Source organism: Limulus polyphemus, unplaced genomic scaffold (assembly GCF_000517525.1).
Source record: "Limulus polyphemus unplaced genomic scaffold, Limulus_polyphemus-2.1.2 Scaffold3689, whole genome shotgun sequence".
In the NCBI taxonomy this organism is placed as follows: domain Eukaryota; kingdom Metazoa; phylum Arthropoda; class Merostomata; order Xiphosura; family Limulidae; genus Limulus; species Limulus polyphemus.
In genome coordinates, this window is record NW_013669299.1 from 50413 (window position 1) to 71954 (window position 21542).

Sequence of the window (21542 nt, forward strand, 5' to 3'; positions counted from 1 at the left end):
ATTTAGTTTGCCTGTTTGTTTTGAATTTCACGCAAAGCTACACAAGGGCTATCTGCGCTAGCCATCCCTAATTTAGCAGTGTAAGACTAGAGGGAAGGCAGCTAGTCATCGCCACCCACCGCCAACTCTTGGGCTACTCTTTTACCAACGAATAGTGGAATTGACCGTCACATTATGACGCCCCCACGGCTGAAAGGGCAAGCATGTTTGGTGGGACGTGAATTCGAACCTGCGACCCTCAGATTGCGAGTCAAACGTCCTAACCACTTGGCCATGCCGGGCTGATGCATTTAGTAATATTCCCCAGATCTTATTACAATACTCACAGCCATGCTTGATGTAGGCTGGTGAAACAATATTAAATAATAATGAAGAAGAAGAAATGGGCATTCCCTATTATCAACTACAACTGTGGTTCAGGATTATTATTATTATTCTATATTTTATCTAGTTTAACCTAAAAAGTTTTTTATTTTTACATTTTAGTTACTTATATAATAATAAATAAAGAATAAATGTAGTACTTAATTGGGTCTTCTTTGTTTTTTGCTGTCAACTTTCGATGAACTTAACTCTACTTTTTTTATACTAATGGTACTATTTCACTAAGTAATTTTTCTATTTAATTAAATAATGCACCAAAGAACACAGAATAATAACACACAAAAGAACAGACGATATCTCATAACTATCATAATTTCTCTGTCTTTCTAACTATGCAACAAGAGCCGTTAAAATTCAGCTAAGCTCATCGATGAGTTTCCCTTGAAAATAAAATTTGAACTGGAAGAAAAATACAGTTTTCTGTCCAGCAAACAATTTAATATAATACACCATTTGATGGATTAAAACTTTGGATTTCTATTGGTTATAAATAATATAGTATTAAACATCAGATAGAAGTAATGGCAATTTCTGAAAGAAAGAATGTGACAAGTGGGCATGGTAAGATGGGTCTGATTTTCTATTAGATGGCTCTGTAACAAAATAAGAATGAAGGTTATAAAAATTATGCTTTGCTTGAGCAATAACAATATTATAATGAGTAATTTACATTAAATTTCGTACTTCTCGGAAGGGTGGTAAATAAATTAGAGAAGAGGGGATAACTAAAGAGCAAATATCACAATTCTCATACTAGGGGAAATTGATGATTTCTTTTTTAATATTGCCTTATAAAATTACTTAAAACTTGGATTGTTAGTTACGTTTTTAAGCCAAGTTTATTCATTTATCATGATAAGAAAATAATACATTTAACTCTTGAATGTAACTCAGTAAAACCTCATGGCATGCACAGAAAAGAATGCCCCTAGTGAGATGGATAACTGATTAAAATGGTAAACAAAGTGACTGAATCAAGAAACTAATAAAGTTTTATCTCAAAGAGTTTTTCTATACCTAATCACAATAATAGAAAACATGTACTGAATGTTTATCCTGACAACAGATTGATAAAGTGTTTTACCTGATGTTGTCGTGCCTTAGCTAGTTGCTGTGTTCCTTGTTCAACCTGTATGGCTGAACTCTCCACATTTGCTTCAATGCTGTCTGTAGATATGAAAAGTAACTTAGCATTCATTCTATTACACAAGTTGAATGTTCACAGAGAATGTTTTTTCAGTTCATTTTGATTTTCTTACACATGTACCAGAATGAACAGACAGAATTTGTTTTTAATTTGATAAAAACATTAAACTAAGATCTTCTCAAATCTTCTTAATTTACAAAACACATAGAAAAAAGTATTATAATTGATTCACTGTCAGAAATAACATTCATACAGAAACATTAAAGTATTATAACATTCACTGTGAGAAATAACACTCACAAAGAAACATTAAAGTGTGACAATACAACTAAACACTAACTCTTATATTTTCTGTTTGATTTAACAAACAAAATACAAGTAAGCACTAAAAGACATCCATTTTCTTCAACACCAAAATATTAACATTATCAATTAATATGTAGTAGTTTCCAAGTAAAGTACAAGTACATACCAATAATATCCCCTTGTTCATGAACTAGTGATGCTAGGTCTTTAAATATCTGGTTCACATCCTGAATATCTGACTAAAGAAATTAGAAAGAAGAAAGCTCCATCATATTAATGTTCTGAGAGATTATCATCTTTTATCTTAATGATAAATATCAGGAATAAGTGTCTAGACGTGGCTAGGTAGCCAGTGATATATCACATTATTCATAAGTGTCTAGACGTGGCTAGGTAGCCAGTGATATATGACATAATTCATGTGTGTCCAGATGTGGCTAGATAGCCAGTGATATATCACATTATTTATAAGTGTTCAGACGTGGCTAGATAGCCAGTGATATATGACATGATTCATATGTGTTTGGACGTGGCTAGGTAGCCAGTGATATATCACATTATTCATATGTGTTTGGATGTGGCTAGGTAGCCAGTGATATATCACATTATTCATAAGTGTCTAGACGTGGCTAGGTAGCCAGTGATATATCACATTATTCATATGTGTTTGGACGTGGCTAGGTAGCCAGTGATATATCACATTATTCATAAGTGTCTAGACGTGGCTAGGTAGCCAGTGATATATGACATAATTCATGTGTGTCCAGACGTAGCTAGGTAGCCAGTGATATATGACATGATTCATAAGTGTCTAGACGTGGCTAGGTAGCCAGTGATATATGACATAATTCATATGTGTTTGGAGGTGGCTAGGTAGTCAGCAATGTCTGAGACATTCAAAAGTATAGAAAGAGTAATGATACTGTGATATGAAAAGGAGATTCATGAATGTTTCATAATACTAACATTATTATAAAAATCATTATATAAAGACTAACTCCCTACGAACATACTATTGTTAGTATTGTAATCCTATATGTAACAGTTCACATTCACAGTAGAAAGTTAATATTCAGTTTACCGTATAAACAACATTTTAAAAACTTACAGGTCACACAGCCATCTCTGGCTATCTAGCTTCTTTCTATAAATAACGTTTTAAAAACTTACAGGTCACACAACCATTTCTGGCTATCTAGTTTCTTCCTATAAGCAACATTTTAAAAATGACAGGCCACACAGCCATCTCTGGCTACCTAGCTTCTTCCTATAATCAACATTTTAAAAACTTACAGGCCACACAGCCATCTCTGGCTACCTAACTTCTTCCTATAATCAACATTTTAAAAACTTACAGGCCACACAGCCATCTCTGGCTATCTAGCTTCTTTCTATGAATAACATTTTAAAAACTTACAGGCCACACACCCATCTCTGGCTACCTAGCTTCTTTCTATAAATAATGTTTTAAAACCTACAGACTACAGAACCATCTCTAGCTACCTAGCTCTATTCTATAAAAAACATTTTAAAAATGTACAGGCCACACAGCCATCTCTGGCTACCTAGCTTCTTCTATAAATAACAATTTAAAAACATTCAGGCCACACAGCCATCTCTGGCTACCTAGCTTCTTCTTATAAACAACATTATAAATACCTACAGGTTATACAGCCATCATTACCTATCTAGCTACTTAGCATAAGCAAGATAACAATTCCAATAAATGGCATGTATTTAAAATGCATTTAGTAAAAAATAATCTTTGTTATGGTAATTAGGATCACCTAACAGTTGTAAGATTTGTCATTAAAGTTTAAATATTAACTATATTAGAAACCAATAAGTAAATGCAGAGTAGCCACTTCAAGAGTACAGATGATAGTTATCCACTATCTGGATACAAGCATTTCTTTTATTTTTCCCACTCTCTTAAAAAGAACCAGAATTTTATGGAGTTGAAACTTATGTTCAGTCATTAAACTTTAATGGTTATGCTCATCCAATCTGACAGTTAAAAACAGCATTTGATTATCACAAATTTCAAATCCATTATGAATATTTTTATGAGTTCTGATGGTATTCTTTAAAATACACAACAAACAGTTATCATGCAAGATTGTTACAAAACACAATGAAACAAAGCTAACCCTCCATGCTATTGGTTGATTTAACACTCTAAACTCCAAGTTAAATAATATATACTGATAGAGACATGCAATTTTCATCTTTAATAAAAATGAACACTATTACAGTATGTTGTTGTTTTCTTTAATCCAAAACAGTATCAAAGCTGATAAATATTTAGGCTGGCTAGTTGATTTATAAAGTGCTTCTGTAATTTGTTATCAATCAAGAAAACTTTTTTAAACTTTATTAGTGAATCAGACCTACAGTAGTTTCAAAGTCTTGTTGGAAAGTTTGTTTGTGAGCTAAGGCCTACATCTTGCATCAAAGTAAACATAACTGTAGCAGACATTATATAACTAATTAATTCACTATCCTTACATGAGCTGGTCTTCAACTTATCTTTACCAAATAATCCAAAAAAGAAACTGTCCAATGGTAGAACACATTATAAAAATATTGTGTAATCTTGAATGAGTTTTGAAAAATTATTTTCTTTCCACCTTGAAAAGGAGGAGGGACCAGTGTGAGGGAAGAACAGACGTACCCCCCCCCCCAAAGCATACAAAGGATAATTCTGTAAATGAGAGAAACATGTATCTCCTCGCCATGAAGAGTTAGGAAGAAACATGACTGAAAAGGAAGGGAGCACATCCGAGTGGGAGAGGATAAGTTAAGAAAGTGATCCCAACTGGATAAATATATTGAAACTGAATCCCACAGATGTGGGTAAAACAGGATGCGTCCCATGGTATAGAATGGATAGGGCGAGGCGGACCATACTCAGTAAGTCAACTATATCCAAAATCTCCTCACTGGGTACTGACATCTGCGTGAGAGTAAGATGAGGACCATACCGGCTTCACCTCAAACCTCAAAATCTTGAATGTGACGAAAACACAGAATCCAGGACACAACATAGGATTAGTATTGAGTCAGGGATCCAGGATTATGTCATCTGGTATTCGAGGGAAGTCCATCACATGCAATCAACTCCCGTGACCCACTACACAGAAGGAAGAATTGAGGGAGGAAGATGGACAACCCCAAACATATGTGAGGACTTAAGTTGATTGGTTCACTCATTCCAGAGGATTTTATGCCTTCTACACTGGCAGAACAGCACTGCCCTACTCTGAACTGAATGATTATAGCCATCTTTGTGAAACACATCCTGCAGGATACCTCCTTGGTCAACCACCCCAGCAGCTTGAAATTGGCAAGATGTAAGGACTCCCATACTCCAATGAAAGAAATGGGGGGAAGGCAGTGCATTGGAGAGTCCAGAGGAATGGCTACACCCAAGAAAGTGCAGTAGTTGATTTTGAAAAGCAGACCATACTGATTTATTCAATCGAGCCATGGAAAGGGTGGGCAGCTATCCCCTTTTGCTTTACCCGTGCCGTCCATGAGTGGTATGGTCCAGGAGGGGCCTATTTATGAAGCAAATATCAAGAGGTTATTGATTATCTAGTGATCTTGTGAAACACCCCATCTCGAAGGTTAGTGTAAAGAGCCATTGATCGTGTGTGTGAATCAATATGATGTACAGCGTGGATTTGCTTGTGTATGTAAAGAATACCTGGTCAGGCATCATTTACCACAGAGGGGGATCCAAGAGACAAAATTTGAAGCGAGGGGCCCCTGAAAGAAAAGAAAGCAGTAATAAACACTTACCTAGTGTTATAGCCACACTGAAGTCTGAAGTATAGCCACAGATGGTAGGGGTTCCCAGAGGAAGCAGAAACCAGAACATGATGTAAGGAATGGGAGATGAACATCTGAGGGGTGGTTCACATGCCCAACTGCAGAATCTCCTCCAAATGCCAATGAAGGCAGGAAGCAAAGGTAAAGGTAAGATGATGGATTTGATGGGAGGTAACATAGAACAAAGCACATTGGGAAGAGGACATGAAGGAATAAGCCAACTGGATTAAATAACAAACCCAACTGGTAAGGGTAAAGGGAAAAAAAGAGTTGCTACGGGATAAAGAGACGGGAATGGGAACCCCTGAAGAAAGCTGTGTGGGCAATATAACAACAAAGGGGCACGCACCGAGCATAGATGTCTATCCAGATCAGGACGAGGGTAGAGATGAGAAATAGAAGGAAGGGAAATAGGTGAAAAGGAGGAGTTACCCTCACGAGCCGCAGAAAGCTTGGGAAAGAAGGAATGATCCAGATAAAGGAGATGATAAGTTTGGTGAACAGATCTGACCAACAATGCCTGCAGGCCAAAAGGAGAAGGAAATACACATTAACCCTTTTTCGATGGGTTAATCTCAAAGGCCATGTCATCGCATTTGTTGACTTGCAATCAAAATTTTATGGAACTATTATTTTATGAATCTATGTCAATAAGTTTGGTGTCAAACTGTTGATTATAATTCAAATTTTAATATTATACCTTAGTTAATTTCTTAATTTAAAAGTAAACATTAAAAACACAGCTAAGCATAGATTTTTGTGTGTCATATGGTATGTTGAATGCAGCACTGGTTCAAATTGTGATGTCAAAATACTAAATCTATAGTTTCATACGAATTAGGAACTCAAACTACCAATGTTGACAAGCTAGAATGTAAAATAAGAACATCTTATCTTTTCAATTTGCTAAGATATCGCTCCTCTACTGAATCAAACACAATGGGCCTCCCCTGCCCACCTCTTTCCATTTTTGGAAACGGTCCCTTATATACACTTACTTCTGTATATGACATGAATACCCAATCAAAGCCCAGAATGTTCCCCTAGTGGTTTTCTCAACCATTTTGACATGTTATTGAGCTAATTTCATTCTTTTAACACAATATTTCAAACGATGAGGTAAGTCTTTAGTGAGCTCGAAATTTCATATTTTTTAGACCCAAATACAGCTTAGTGACTACACTCGATAAATTATAGTGGAATTCCATGGTATCGATATAGTAATTTATTATTTTTTGTTATTTACAATGTATATATATAAAACCTTTCTTTTTACATCCTCCACAAGCAGCAAATGAGTACAAAGGTCGTAACTAGAAGAGATAATTGTCTGCTTTACTTTATTCACTGTTCTATGAAAAATAAGTTTAAGAGCTTAAATGTAAATATAAATAATGTATGACAGTTGAAATGTGACTGTATTTTACACTAAAACACAGCCAAGACATGTCACGTTGTAAAGACCAAAGGTCAGTTATATATTAGTGGATACGGTAACATGAGTGCAGGTGCGCCGTATCATGATAACTACTGTATTGTTAGCCACGCACAGCTGGAAGGTCAATATAATAAAAATAAATATACAAAAATGCACAATGTTATGAGGTTTAAGCAGCTATTTAGACTAAAAATTTGTGTTTGTGTTATAATTTGTAGTCATTACAGAACGAAAAAAAGATAATTTATATATTTTTTTCCTAATTTTTTATTGAGATTACGAAGTTTGTCATATTGAACCAACCCGTACAGAAATACACTCGTGAAAATAACAAATAAAATAATACCTAGGCTGCTGATGGATGCAGAAAGAACTGATAAAAATGGCAAGGACAGGGGAAAGAAAGAACCAGCAGTAATGAGAAAAACAGAAAGTATGGGATAGGGCTGCCTGATAACTCAATATCAAAGAGACCAAAGAACCCATCTCAAAAATCCATGTAAAAGACTCAAGAGACACCTGCAACCATAGGATGAGAAGCTGGGATACCCAGAGCCAGGGCCCAGGTGTGAAAAACATTCCATTTCTGCTGTTACACAGCCCTCGATGAAAGATAAATGGAATGAACTAAATGAGATGTCATCTGACATGAGAAACTAGATCTCCTTGCCAGGGATAGGACAAAAGCCAGGCATGAAGATGAAGGACATTAAGTGTGGGATGCAGAACCAGTAACTGGGGCTGATGAAGAAGTTTGTGGAATAAAGGAAGAGGGACGGGAGGGAACAACTGTAGCTGGAGTAATTTAGGAAACCACGATTGAGAGGGCCAGTAAAGAGTAATCAAAAGAACTTTGCATGGAGTGGGATGGATAAGAGAGACTACCTGATGAAGTAATTGGATAGGAGGATAAACATAAAGGAACTTGTTCAACCAATCCTAGCTGAAGGCATCTATAGCAAAAGCCCAAAAATGGGGAACCAGGGACCAAAACAAAGGTAACTGGTGATTGAGGGCGGTGACAAATGCATTGATATGTGGAATACCCCACTGATCTTAAAGCTACCAAAAAACAAGGGGATGAAGGGACCACTCCATTGGGTAAACCCAGTTAGGTCCAGAAATATGATCCGCCACAAGGTTGAAAGCACTTGGTACGTGACATGCCATCTAAAGAATGTGATAATCGTGGGCCCAAAATAGAAAATCCAATGTTAAAAAACACTGGGATCTCGACTGGGTGCCACCTTGGTGATTGATATGAGTCACCACTGTAGAATTGTCGGAATGGATCATGAACAGATAATCTCTGGAGATGGGAAGAAAATGATCCAAAGCCAGATAAACAACAAGGAGTTCAAGGAAGTTGATATGAAAAGAATGTTCCCCAACATACCAATGACTCAAAGCCTCCTGATGATCGACCCACGCATCCCAGACCTGAAGGGATGCATCCTGGCAACCGAGGAGGAAGTGGAATACCCACTGATGTACAAGTCTTGTCCAATCAGCATCAGAGATCGTCCACAATGTAGAAATGAAAGGTTATGGGAGCACCCATGAGATCTTGAGCAAGGTTCCATTGGTTGTGGAGGACCCATTGAAGGGATCGCATATGAGTCTGGCCGAGAGGTATGAGAGGAGTCATAAAAGATCACATTTCCAAAGGCAATAGAACCTCACAAGCAGAAAGTAGCAAACAGGGCATTCCAAACAGCCAGTTCCATAGAACAGAGCCTGAGAGAAGAAGGTTGGGCCCAATTGAGATGGGTGTTGAATAAAACACCCAGATGAACAAGATATTGGGTAGAATGAAAAAAGAACTTCTCTAATTTAATCAACCAGCCCACCCGAGCAGCTTCGAGAATGAGCTAAAGAGTATGACAGGCCAACTCCCCAAGTGAATGCGCAACCCCAGGACATGAAGATATAGTGTGAAGGTTCACGCCACCCCAAACGGAATGGCACGAAATTAGTACACTACCCCATGATGGACAAACCAAAGATAAGTACAAGAACACACCAATATGAGAATATGCAGATAAGCATTGGAGACATCCATCTTGGTCATCCAAAGACCCAGAGAAAAAGCGCACTAAAAAGAAGGATAGGATTCCATGGTGAAGCATGGGGTATGAACACATTGACTGAGATGGGACAAGTCCATGACTGGCCTTCAGTTTCCGGTCTTTCGGGAAACTACAAACAGGTGGGAGTAAAACTTCCATGTACTGCGTGGAGCAAGTTTGATAGCCTGTTGTGTGAGAAGGTCCTACATCACTTCTGATAGATGCTGGTGTGAAGGGGATTCCAAGGAGGAGGAAAGGAAACAGGCACGCAGAACAAGGGAAGAATGGTATGGCAAATCCCTCTGACAAAACTCCGTGAAACCAAACATTGGTGTTGAAAGGACTCCACCAATGAACGAAGGTCATCAAACAAGCTCCCACCGAACTCATCAGGTAGTCACCAGAATCGTTGTTAGCATACTATACATTGTCATGAAAAGCGATGAACATTGGCATCACAGGAAGGAGGAACAGGCAAGGGCTAGGGAGAGGGTTGGGAGACAGGAATCGGTGCCACGCTTGGCTCCATCTGAAACAAACGAACCACCAAATGAGAAAGGGTGGATTGTTGTTGGACCGAAGCTACCTTTGACTCCAAAGATTCTGGGCTCAGGTTGAAGACGACACGTCTCAAAAATCGTGCCATACGAAGGTCCTGTAGATAAAGAGCCAGGTCCATGATAATATGGCATTACAACCCAAAAGGTCCTAACAACAAATGAACCACATTTGCAGAGCCATACCCAAAAACAACAGGTGGGCCAGCTTGGAAGTGAGGAGGAAAAGGACATCCCCAGAAAACCCCTCAGGGTTCCTGTGAAAACAGGAGATGGATAGAGGAGAGGTACCACAAAAGATTCGTCAGGGTAAGAAAAAGGCATGATTACTGGGCATGGGTAAGATGAACGAGAGATACGCGTCCTGCCCCCAAACAGGCATAACTGAACCCAATAATAGTTGCTCCAGATATGGACAGTCTGCCCTACGATAAGCGAGGGCAGACTGATCCGAAACTTGCAGGGGACGAGGCATACTAATGCCGTCACCTAATTGGGAGGCAAAATGCTCAGTGTGAATCCAAATATCAGGGGATGGGAGAAAAACTAAATAAGGTTGGGAGGCAGAATCATGTAATAGAGAAAGATGTGGATCATAAGAAATAGGAGCAATAGACAAAACATCACATACCCGAGAAATAAAATCCAAGAAAGCCGACGAGGACCAAATAGAATCCTCAGGTATGGTTTGGGAAGTCACGGCAAACCCTGAGAGGGGGACAAACAATCAAAATCCTCATCAGCCATATAATGTGAATAAAGGCCAATAAATCCCCCTACGGGTCACCCACATCTGTAGCCTGAAGTATGGCATCAGACGAATTAGATGTACCTGAAGTGGTAACATTAATTTCAAAATTAATACTTAATACCAAACAAGCAAGCAAAACATTTGAGACAAAATACGGTAAATCAAATGCTTTTGAAAATGAAGTGAAAAACAATTTCGTCAAACAAAGTAAATTAAGTTAAACCTCTTTGAGAAGTAATGAGCAAAAAGAAATGTCTGAACTCAAGCACTGCCAAACGAGAAGTGATGGTTCAATAATGGCGCATAGAGGAAGTCACATGATAGTAGTGCTCTCCTATTGGTGGAGAGATGATGCATGATGATTTGCATGAGAGACATGTTGGAGTCTTTGATTCTAATATGGGGTGCAGAAGGCTTGTGGCATGCGTTATAAAAAAGTTTGCATATAGAGGGCAGCACAAAATGGGAAACTAATCTTGTGAGTGGAGGGAAGTACTGTATTGGAAGTATATTTTTTTAATAGTATACACAATCACAGTTTTAATATATTAACATTATCTGTAAGATAAAATAAACCCCAATTTTCTAAACCAAGTTTCTGTAGGTATCAAATTTTAACAAGTTAATAATATCTGTAAAATAAAATAAAACAAACTTTCAAACAACAATAAAACACGGTGTAAAAGCAAATTTATATGTAGTGCTTCTGTTTTGTTACTTTAATAGAATGATTGATACTTGTGAATTTCAAGCTATATTAATTTGTTGATTTTGCTATTGTTTATTGAATATTGATTAGTACTTTATCACAAGGTCAAAAGGCTGGCATGACAATATGGATAAGAATACTACTTGTCAAGTGTTTGCCCCACAATTAGAGAGTTTTTGGTTTGGGACATGCCAGTGCCTGTCAGAACTTCCTCCAGAATATAAATTCATAAAATAAATTTATGGTTATTCAACACTGAGGAATAAATTAGAAATAAAACATAGTGTACAAAACAGTAAACTTACATTCTATTTACCACTAAAATAGCCCAGGAGTTGACAATGGTTGCTGCCAGTGAGTTGCCTTCTCTCTAGTTAGTTCAAAATTAGGAACAGTTGCACATAGCCTTAGTAGATTTGACATAACTCGAAAACAAAGAAACCAATATAATGTCACCATAGCTGAAAAGACAAGAATGTATGGTGGCCAAGGGAATCGATTCTGAGACCTTTGAATCACAAGGCAGCCCCTTTAATAACCAGACCGTATCGGCTCAAAGCTAAACACACTTGAATTAATTGAAATAATAATACATATAAATCAAAATGGTGCCATTCTAATTACTTGAACAGTTGGAATAATCAAAAATAGTAATAATTGGATATCCTGATTTTGACCAGTTGGTTACTCTGGGTCAAAAATAGTTATAACCTGAAACACAAATTTTGATTAGTTGATTATCGTCATGACATTACTTAATGTAATCTATGCTCATAACTAACTGATTATATTAATTAATTGTGTTAATCATCCAGTTCTAAGTGCAATAACGATTTTCTCTCTACTTGCAACATGTTTATGTCTTGAATTGAAGAACAGTAAATTTAAAACCTACCTCTAGCTTCTTAACAGCCTGTTCCCGTTCTCTCAGTAGTTCAACATTAACTTCTTCTTCCATTTGCAGGACTTTCTGAGATTGTGTCGGGCTGTCATAAAATCAACTTTGTTTATTAAGCACACCGTTCCAACTTTCAATATACTCTTACAATACCCCAAATCATGAGTTTTAATTTCAGATAACTTTGGATGTTCAGGACAAGACTAATTTCTTGACCCCAGTTATCACTGGTTTGTTTCGTTACTAAAGTTAATCTTGATGTAACAACAACACTTTGACATTTCATTTAATTCATAAATGATAGTAAAATAGCTAAAGGAAATTCACACTGTCTATTTACTGAAACATTTTAGATAGTACAAAATTAACATCCTTGGTACAGCAGATCGAATTGCTCACGTCATGACTTTTTAGGAGTTGTACTTAAAATTCAATTAAGCTACCTTATTATCATTATATAATTCGATTAAACTTGGTATCAATATGTGACTAATAAATCAAATTTTAATATAAGTCTTAAGTTCTTAATTCCATAAAGAACAAATTTTTTAAACTTATAAACCCCCCATTACAATAATTTTGATATTCACTCTCTAGGTCTTCCCTCTACTCTAATATATTTACTTTCTCATTATAATATAGATATTACTAAGCCAAAGCATAATTTTTGTAGCTTATAATCTTATTTGTTTACAGAGCCATAAGCCAGAAAATCAGACCCTCATGCCACACCCATTTGCATCTATAACCAACATATTTAAATTTTATCTTAAAATCAAAAAATTAAAAGATACATTTTTCTTCCAATTTTGCATGCATGCATGCACAAAAAATGTGCTTTTAGATGGATAAAAAACACAAAATTAGGTTAACAAAGGCTTAATGTCACTTTTAATTCAGTGTATAATTTCTTAGAGATTCCTGGCTTTCAATGAATGGTAATTAGTTTCATAACTAATAAAAGTCTACCTTGCAAGGTCAATCAGAGCTGTTCCTGTTCCTGGTGGACCATCAGAAAATGGATCCTAAATAAATAACTTACTTCAGTAAAACAAAACAGTAAATTTTACATCAGTAACAGATAACTAATAACATCCAAACAATAATATTAAAGAATAGAAATTACCTCAGGAAAACAACCCCTAAAACTTTAACATATGAATTACTTTATTACACTTATTCATATCATTTACCTTTTAACAAGAAATAACTGTAAAATTACATCTCTGTAAAACTGATATTATGAATATAACATCATTTTATGGACTCATTTTTTTTTCACACAGTGGAGTAGGACAACTGTTTATTTCATTTTTTATACCTACCCCTCTTAGACCCGAATGTGCTCTTGCACGCATCACACTTTCTTTCTCTTTTTGGGCTGCAAGTCTCTGAACTGCTTGGAAGTTCTTTAAAGCTTCCGTAAAATTACTGGTAAGCTTTTCCTTGAGAAACTTGTTCTGTCGCTAACAAAAAACATCAGAGTTCGGTTTAGTAAAGTAAAACATTTGTCAATTATCATCCTAACCTTTTATCTTAAGAGCTTTGTGAGTGATTGACCATAATTTTAACAACTCTGTCTTATTCATAAAAACATATCAATAAAAGCCCTAAAAACAAAACCTAAACCCTAATTATACCTTCAAACTACCAACTTGTTCAGTATTGGCAACATGTACGTATTATATCATATTAGGTAATTTTGATATTCAATGACCAAGCAAATAGGGTGAAATCACCATTTTTCTATCTAACGTACACTGGGGACCCAATCAGTAATCAATAAAATAGGGTGAAATCACCATTTTTCTATGTAAAGTACACTGGGGACCCAATCAGTAATCAATAAAATAGGGTGAAATCACCATTTTTCTATCTAACGTACACAGGGGACCCAATCAGTAATCAATAAAATAGGGTGAAATCACCGTTTTTCTATCTAATGTACAGTGGGGGCCCAATCACTAACTAGTGTGATTAACTGGAGTACTGACAGTATTTTGTTGGCATTTTTGTGATTGACTTATGTGTTATTAGGGATCTTGTAACTAACAAAATTTTGGACCCACAAGCATCTTGATACATAAAAAAAAAAGAGGTTATGAAAATATAATGAAAAAGCCAATGGGTGACTTTAAGGTTAATGGTTATCTTTAAAGGAAAAAGCTGATTACTTCAAAAATATGAAGTTTTTAATTCATGATTTAAAGTACTAGCTTATGGAGTGTAAATATAAACAAAAATTATTTCTGAAACAGACTGAAATTGATCACGTATGTATATTAACATTTGAAAATCAACATTCAATCTACAGATTGAATCACTTCAACATTACAGCTCAATCTGCGAATGAAAATGTCACTCTAACGTGTTATTTGCACATTACCATACCTGCTTAGACTGACTAGAAGACTGATTGCACATTACCATACCTGCTTAGGCTGACTAGAACACTGATTGCACATTACCATACCTGCTTAGACTGACTAGAACACTGATTGCACATTACCATACCTGCTTAGACTGACTAGAACACTGATTGCACATTACCATACCTGCTTAGACTGACTAGAACACTGATTGCACATTACCATACCTGCTTAGACTGACTAGAACACTGATTGCACATTACCATACCTGATCAGACTGACTAGAAGACTGATCCAAAGAAGTTAATTCTCTTAAATGCTGATGTGTGTCTTTTGCCAGTTGGTTTGTGTAGTTCTGCACCTGGTGTCTAAAAGACAAATCACATGGTTAAGTTCTTAGTAAAAGATACATGTCTGTTTTTATTCCTACAGCTTATCATAAATATCTATGTTTGTTACAGGGTAAAGAAAACACTATACTAGCTACTAAGGTAGTCGACTTCTTAAAGTTTAAAATCAAAATTTGTAAAATAAGCTACTAGTACCAAAAATGATAAAACAAAATAAAACTATATATATATATATATCATCACAAAAACATAAAACCACTTCTTTATAATCAATCACTATATCTAGCAAGTTTTATTGAACTACTACAGATTCAAAAACACTCAATGTTGAATAAATAAAGCAATTCAACCATTAATAAAATAAACAGTCTTTACAAACATGTTTTTTTCTAAATTTTGCATATTTTCACTCATCAAGAAGCATCACAAGTAAAGAAACAAATTTTAATTATTTGATTCTTCATTAAAATAATGTTGTTTATTATCAGTAATTAGACTTCTAATTAAACAATCAGTATAAATATGACGCTAAAATACATTTTAAGATTTAAATCAAAGCTTGTCAAAAAATATAAGCAACAGGAATTTAGATACAAGTTTTTGTATCAGACAATAAATATTTTTAGCCACGTGATTAACATAAAAAAAATAAATGTGGTAAAGATGGAGATCGTCTAATATTTAATGGCGCTCTTCTTTATACTGTGGACGGTTTAAGTAGCGTTGTATTACAGATGAATACTGCAACAACAACAAACATCCACTATGTGTATGATGATAACAAATATTTTGTTCTTGAATTTTTCAGAATATACATATTAAATCTTCAGCTGGCTATATTGAACAAAGTAAAATATTAGGTATAATAATTTCTAAAGCTCCAACATTTTATAAACATTAAATTAAAATACAGAGTAAAAGGATGAAATTAATTTTAAAAATGAACAGGATAATGCTACAATTATAACAGTTTTTTGCAAAATTTGAATAATAAGTAAACATTTCCTTTTTTTCAATTAATTAAATTTTTTTACTTTATATTTAATTCCTGTTTGCAAAATGTTCAAACTTTAGAAATTTTTATACCTAGTATTTTACGTTGTTCCATATAGCTTGCTGAAAATGGAATATGTATATACTAAAATGTTCAAGAATGAAATGTTTTTTACTGTATACACACATGTTAAATGTTTGTTGTTGTTCCTGTCATACTATTATTCATCATTTAAGTTTGATTCCCGTCAAATTAATCGGTTGCATTAAACACTTAAAACTGACCAAAAAAGAAGACTTCTAAAGTTAAGCCTCATTAGAAGTTTAGTAGCTGCTACAAAATATTGGACTTTTTGGATACGTTTATAACACAAAAAAGCCAGCTTTGGTGAAGAAAATATAGCCATATCTATAAATAAAAGAAACTGCAGAGTTCAGCTCTCAGGAGTGTAAACAAAGCAAGACAAATATAGGAAGCCAAATGCGATAATGATGGATTAAACCCAATAAATACACAAGATCATGTGATGAAGCTATATTAAACAATGCACACAATAGATACCATCAATAATGATGGATTAAACCCAATAAATACACAAGATCATGTGATGAAGCTATATTAAACAATGCACACAATAGATACCATCAATAATGATGGATTAAACCCAATAAATACACAAGATCATGTGATGAAGCTATATAAAACAACACAGACAATAGATACCATCAATGATGATGGATTAAACCCAATAAATACACAACATCATGTAATGAAGCTATATTAAACAATGCACACAATAGATACCATCAATAATGAAGATATACAAAACAACACAGACAAGAGATGCCAGCTGTGATGAAGATATACAAAACAACACCGAAAAGAGATGCCAGCTGTGATGAAGATATACAAAACAACACCGAAAAGAGATGCCAGCTGTGATGAAGATATACAAAACAACACAGAAAAGAGATGCCAGCTGTGATGAAGATATACAAAACAAAACAGACAGGAGATGCCAGCAATGATGAAGATACACAAAACAACACAGACAGGAGATACCAGCAATGATGAAGATATACAAAACAAAACAGACAAGAGATACAAGCAATAATGAAGATATACAAAACAAAACAGACAAGAAATACCAGCAATGATGAAGATATACAAAACAAAACAGACAAGAAATACAAGCAATAATGAAGATACACAAAACAACACAGACAAGAGATATCAGAAATGATGAAGATATACAATGACAAGGATATATAGACATAAGATACCAACTGTGATGAGGACAGTCAAAAACAGACAAAGGAGATTAACCATGATAAAGATGCATGAAACTAGTTAAATATAGTGACAATAAGCTTTAACTAGTATACCTTTCAGTCTAGAAGAATGACAGACAACATAATTATCTTGGTACAGAATTTGTTAGGAAATGTATTTTGATTCATTTATACTACAAAATGATTTAATTCAACCTTTATTGTTTAAAAATAACAACATACATACATACATGCACTATAAATGTTAAGTCTGCTTGGCATAATAAAAATAATATAAAATCAAGACAATTTGATTAAATTAGTCACTATCAAGTTTCAAAAACTAAAACTTAACTTAAACAAACTGAAAAAAAGAATGCTTAAGATGACTGTAAAAAGGTTTAGCTTAAAATTTTGGCTGATAATTTTAACTCAACTAAGCCTGACTTCTAAGTTAAACTGAATGTTCTAACAAGTTGTGCTGTATAAAACTAATAACTCACAGCTGAGTGCGTAAACTTTCTGAATCCTGAGTAGTTCCAAGCTGGTTTACCATTTTCTGAACTGAACTGACTGTGGAAATAACAAACATTCAGAGTTATATTATAAATACTCATACAGTAACTTAACCTACTGGAAAATTAAACTGTTGGTACAAATAAGAACAATATAGAATGTTATCAGTAAAAACTTAAATATGTAACTTAACTCTAAAGTTTGATGCACCTGTTGTATAGTTTGTTTTATTGCATTTAAAAAATAACTATCATATTAAATAATTTGAAACTTATAACAAAATCTACATCATGACTCTCTGAAAACTACAGTTTTATTACAAAACTCACACCTCAACAAGCTAAGAACTACAGTTTTATTACAAAACTCCCACCTCAGCAAGCTAAGAACTAGTTTTATTACAAAACTCACACCTCAACAAGCTAAGAACTACAATTTTGTTACAAAACTCCAACCTCAACAAGCATAGAACTACAGTTTTATTCCAAAACTCACATCTCAACAAGCTAAGAACTACAATTTTGTTACAAAACTCCAACCTCAACAAGAACTACAGTTTTATTACAAAACTCCCACCTCAACAAGCTAAGAATTACAGTTTTATTACAAAACTTACACCTCAACAAGCTAAGAACTAGTTTTATTACAAAACTTACACCTCAACAAGCTAAGAACTAGTTTTATTACAAAACTCACACCTCAACAAGCTAAGAACTACAGTTTTATTACAAAACTTACACCTCAACAAGCTAAGAACTAGTTTTATTACAAAACTCACACATCAACAAGCTAAAAACTACAGTTTTATTACAAAACGCCCACCTCAACAAGAGTTTTGTAATAAAACTGTAGTTCTTAGCACACCTCAACAAGCTAAGAACTACAATTTTATTACAAAACTCACAGCCCAATAAACTGAGAAACTACAGTTTTATCATAAAACCCACACTGTAACTAATGGTAAAAAGTAACACTCAGAATATACAATATTTAGTGTTAGGTTTGATAAGTATGAGATTTGAAGGCTTATCTCTTTAAATGGATTTTGCTCATAAAGTGACTGATGTAAAAAAAAATCTGATGAAAAATACATTTAGTACAATTACTGTTAAGTATAACTACATAAAAGATACATACTGATCAGATATTACATAAACTTATATTAATAGTTTAACTGATTTAATAAAATTGACAAATATTTTTCGTCTTTATTTTAATACTTTCTGTAAATATATATGTATCTGTTTAACATAAATAAATCAAACTTAAATATCAATAATGTATTTTCCTTTATTCAAAAACATCAATGGAAAGTTTCCAATTACCTATTCACTGCTAACTTTGTTAGTAATAAAAAAATAAAGCAACTGATACAAATACAGTGGAGCCTCACTGTAATGCAAATTTGTATAGTGCAGGTCTCGGTATAACAAATTTGAAACCAGCAGTGGGTGGCTGATGTGCTTTAAAAGCTGACATGAAAATAACCAAGTGACCAACTAGGGAGAACAGAAGTCTGCTGATGTTGTTACTCCTGAAGCCTACACTCAGGAATTCAAGATTATGGTCGCTTCAAAGAAATGATTTACAACTGTGACGAAACTGCTCCACACAAGACACTTGCAACGGAACAATGGATTGGCTGGTTTTCAAAAATAAAGTCACATTTCACTGTCCTTCTCTGTTGTAACTCTACTGGCTAACATAAACTATTATCGTTGATCATCAAGAAACCGAGATGTTTCCACCACATCAATGTCAATGTTACCGTGCCTCTACACCAACAGACACACTCTGTTGTAAGTCTATTTGGCTAACATAAACTATTATCGTTGATCATCAAGAAACCGAGATGTTTCCACCACATCAATGTCAATATGTTACCGTGCCTCTACACTAACAGACAAACTCTGTTGTAACTCTATTGGCTAACATAACCTATTATCGTTGATCATCAAGAAACCGAGATGTTTCCACCACATCAATGTCAATATGTTACCGTGCCTCTACACCAACAGACACACTCTGTTGTAAGTCTACTGGCTAACATAAACTATTATCGTTGATCATCAAGAAACCGAGATGTTTCCACCACATCAATGTCAATATGTTACCGTGCCTCTACACCAACAGACAAACTCTGTTGTAACTCTACTGGCTGACATAAACTATTATCGTTGATCATCATGAAACCGAGATGTTTCCACCACATAAATGTCAATATGTTACTGTGCCTCTACACCAACAGACAGTGTTTCTTGGAGAATTTGTCCCATTTGTCAGAAGACATTTATGATGTAGTAAGCTTGAAAAGAAAGTCATCCTACAACTAAATAACTGTCCAACCCATGGACCATCTAAGAATCTCATGACCAGAAATGGCAAAATCAAATGTGTATACCTTCCAAACAAAACACCAAAACTTCAACCCCCTAACTAAGGCACAATTGCAACATTTAAACAAAATTACCAATATCATGAATATGTTCGACAGCAACTCGGATGTTGTCACCTGAAGAAAAAAACTCAGTTTCAAAGAAGGCATCCACATCTACGACCGAGCATGAAAGGAGGTTACGAAAAAAATGCATAGGTAACTGCTGGAAACCTCTAATAGGACCCACATTTGAAACACAACATCGAACAACTGTTCAGTGGAGATTTTAAGTATTTATATTTATTTTTGATATCATCAATCCAATTCTTTGATGCTACTCTGAAATACTATCATGTTTGTATCACTTATGATCTGTAATGATACTTGAAAAAAATTCATGTGCATACAAGAATTTTACTTTTATTATTTTGACATTTTTTTAAACACAATTTAATTTGTATTTAAATCTGAATATGCTGTCTTGTGCTCTGCGTCATTTACTCATGGTTTTTGGCAATTTGGGGTTTTAAAGGGATGTGAATGAACGAGTCGTAGACTCACCTTAGGTGGCCGTTTGGAAGGACATCATTACAACATGCCATGATATGGATCCCAACTACTGCATTATTGTTATACTACTCCAATATATAAACATCTCCTAATTCTAACAATTTAATAAAAACAAAGCTATTAAAGATATAACCATCTGCTAAGCCTAACAGTTTAATGAAATCAAAGCTATTAAATATATAATCATCTGCTAAGCCTAACAGTTTAATGAAATCAAAGCTATTAAATATATAAACATCTCCTAATTCTAACAATTTAATAAAAACAAAGCTATTAAAGATATAATCATCTGCTAAGCCTAACAGTTTAATGAAAACAAAGCTATTAAATATATAATCATCTGCTAAGCCTAACAGTTTAATGAAAACAAAGCTATTAAATATATAATCATCTGCTAAGCCTAACAGTTTAATGAAAACAAAGCTATTAAATATATAATCATCTGCTAAGCCTAACAGTTTAATGAAAACAAAGCTCTTAGAACAAATATAATCATATACAAATTCTAACATTTTACTTTAAAACTTTAAAGTGTCTCAGAAAGCTTTAAAACTTTTCAGTTTCTTTTCTTTTTTTTTTTACAATTGTTTAGTTACATCCAGTCAACAGGGAGGGGAAAAAACAGTGAAATATAAGGTCCAACTCTTCTCATATGTTTGATATGAACAAATACAGCACAGAAATATGTAACGTACCATTCTGGGTAATCTTCTGTATGTTTGTGCCGATTACTTGTGAAAGCCTGTTGAATTCATCCTGTCCAGCTGCAAAATAAATAACATATAATTCATATGTTCTTTCACGGCTATCCCTTCTCATCCAGCAGTAAATCCAACCTTAATTTTTTAGGAAATCAAGTTCCCTCTTATCAGATACCAGCGTTTATGCTTTTTAAGCAGCTCTTTCAAATTACAGTTCCAACATCACTTATTAAAATAGTGCTCCTTGTTATCAGTAACTAAACTGTGACATTTGATTTTTCAATTTGAAAACCAACATCTA

General features: G+C 34.5%; 1 protein-coding gene across 2 annotated transcripts in view; it reads right to left on the bottom strand.

Moving 5' to 3' along the window:
- LOC106469859 (syntaxin-7-like) overlaps positions 1-21542 on the bottom strand; it is a 33693-nt gene that overhangs the window by 6835 nt on the left and 5316 nt on the right. The window contains exons 3-10 of one of the 2 annotated variants that reach the window (XM_022398429.1): positions 21236-21304; positions 17581-17650; positions 14731-14830; positions 13419-13553; positions 13063-13118; positions 12091-12181; positions 2004-2076; positions 1469-1551 (exon numbers count right to left, since the gene is read on the bottom strand). In XM_022398429.1, the coding sequence (XP_022254137.1) occupies positions 1469-1551; positions 2004-2076; positions 12091-12181; positions 13063-13118; positions 13419-13553; positions 14731-14830; positions 17581-17650; positions 21236-21304 (677 nt within the window). Of the gene's footprint in view, positions 1-1468; positions 1552-2003; positions 2077-12090; positions 12182-13062; positions 13119-13418; positions 13560-14730; positions 14831-17580; positions 17651-21235; positions 21305-21542 lie in introns of both variants that reach the window. The other variant, XM_013930372.2, reaches the window with a different exon arrangement.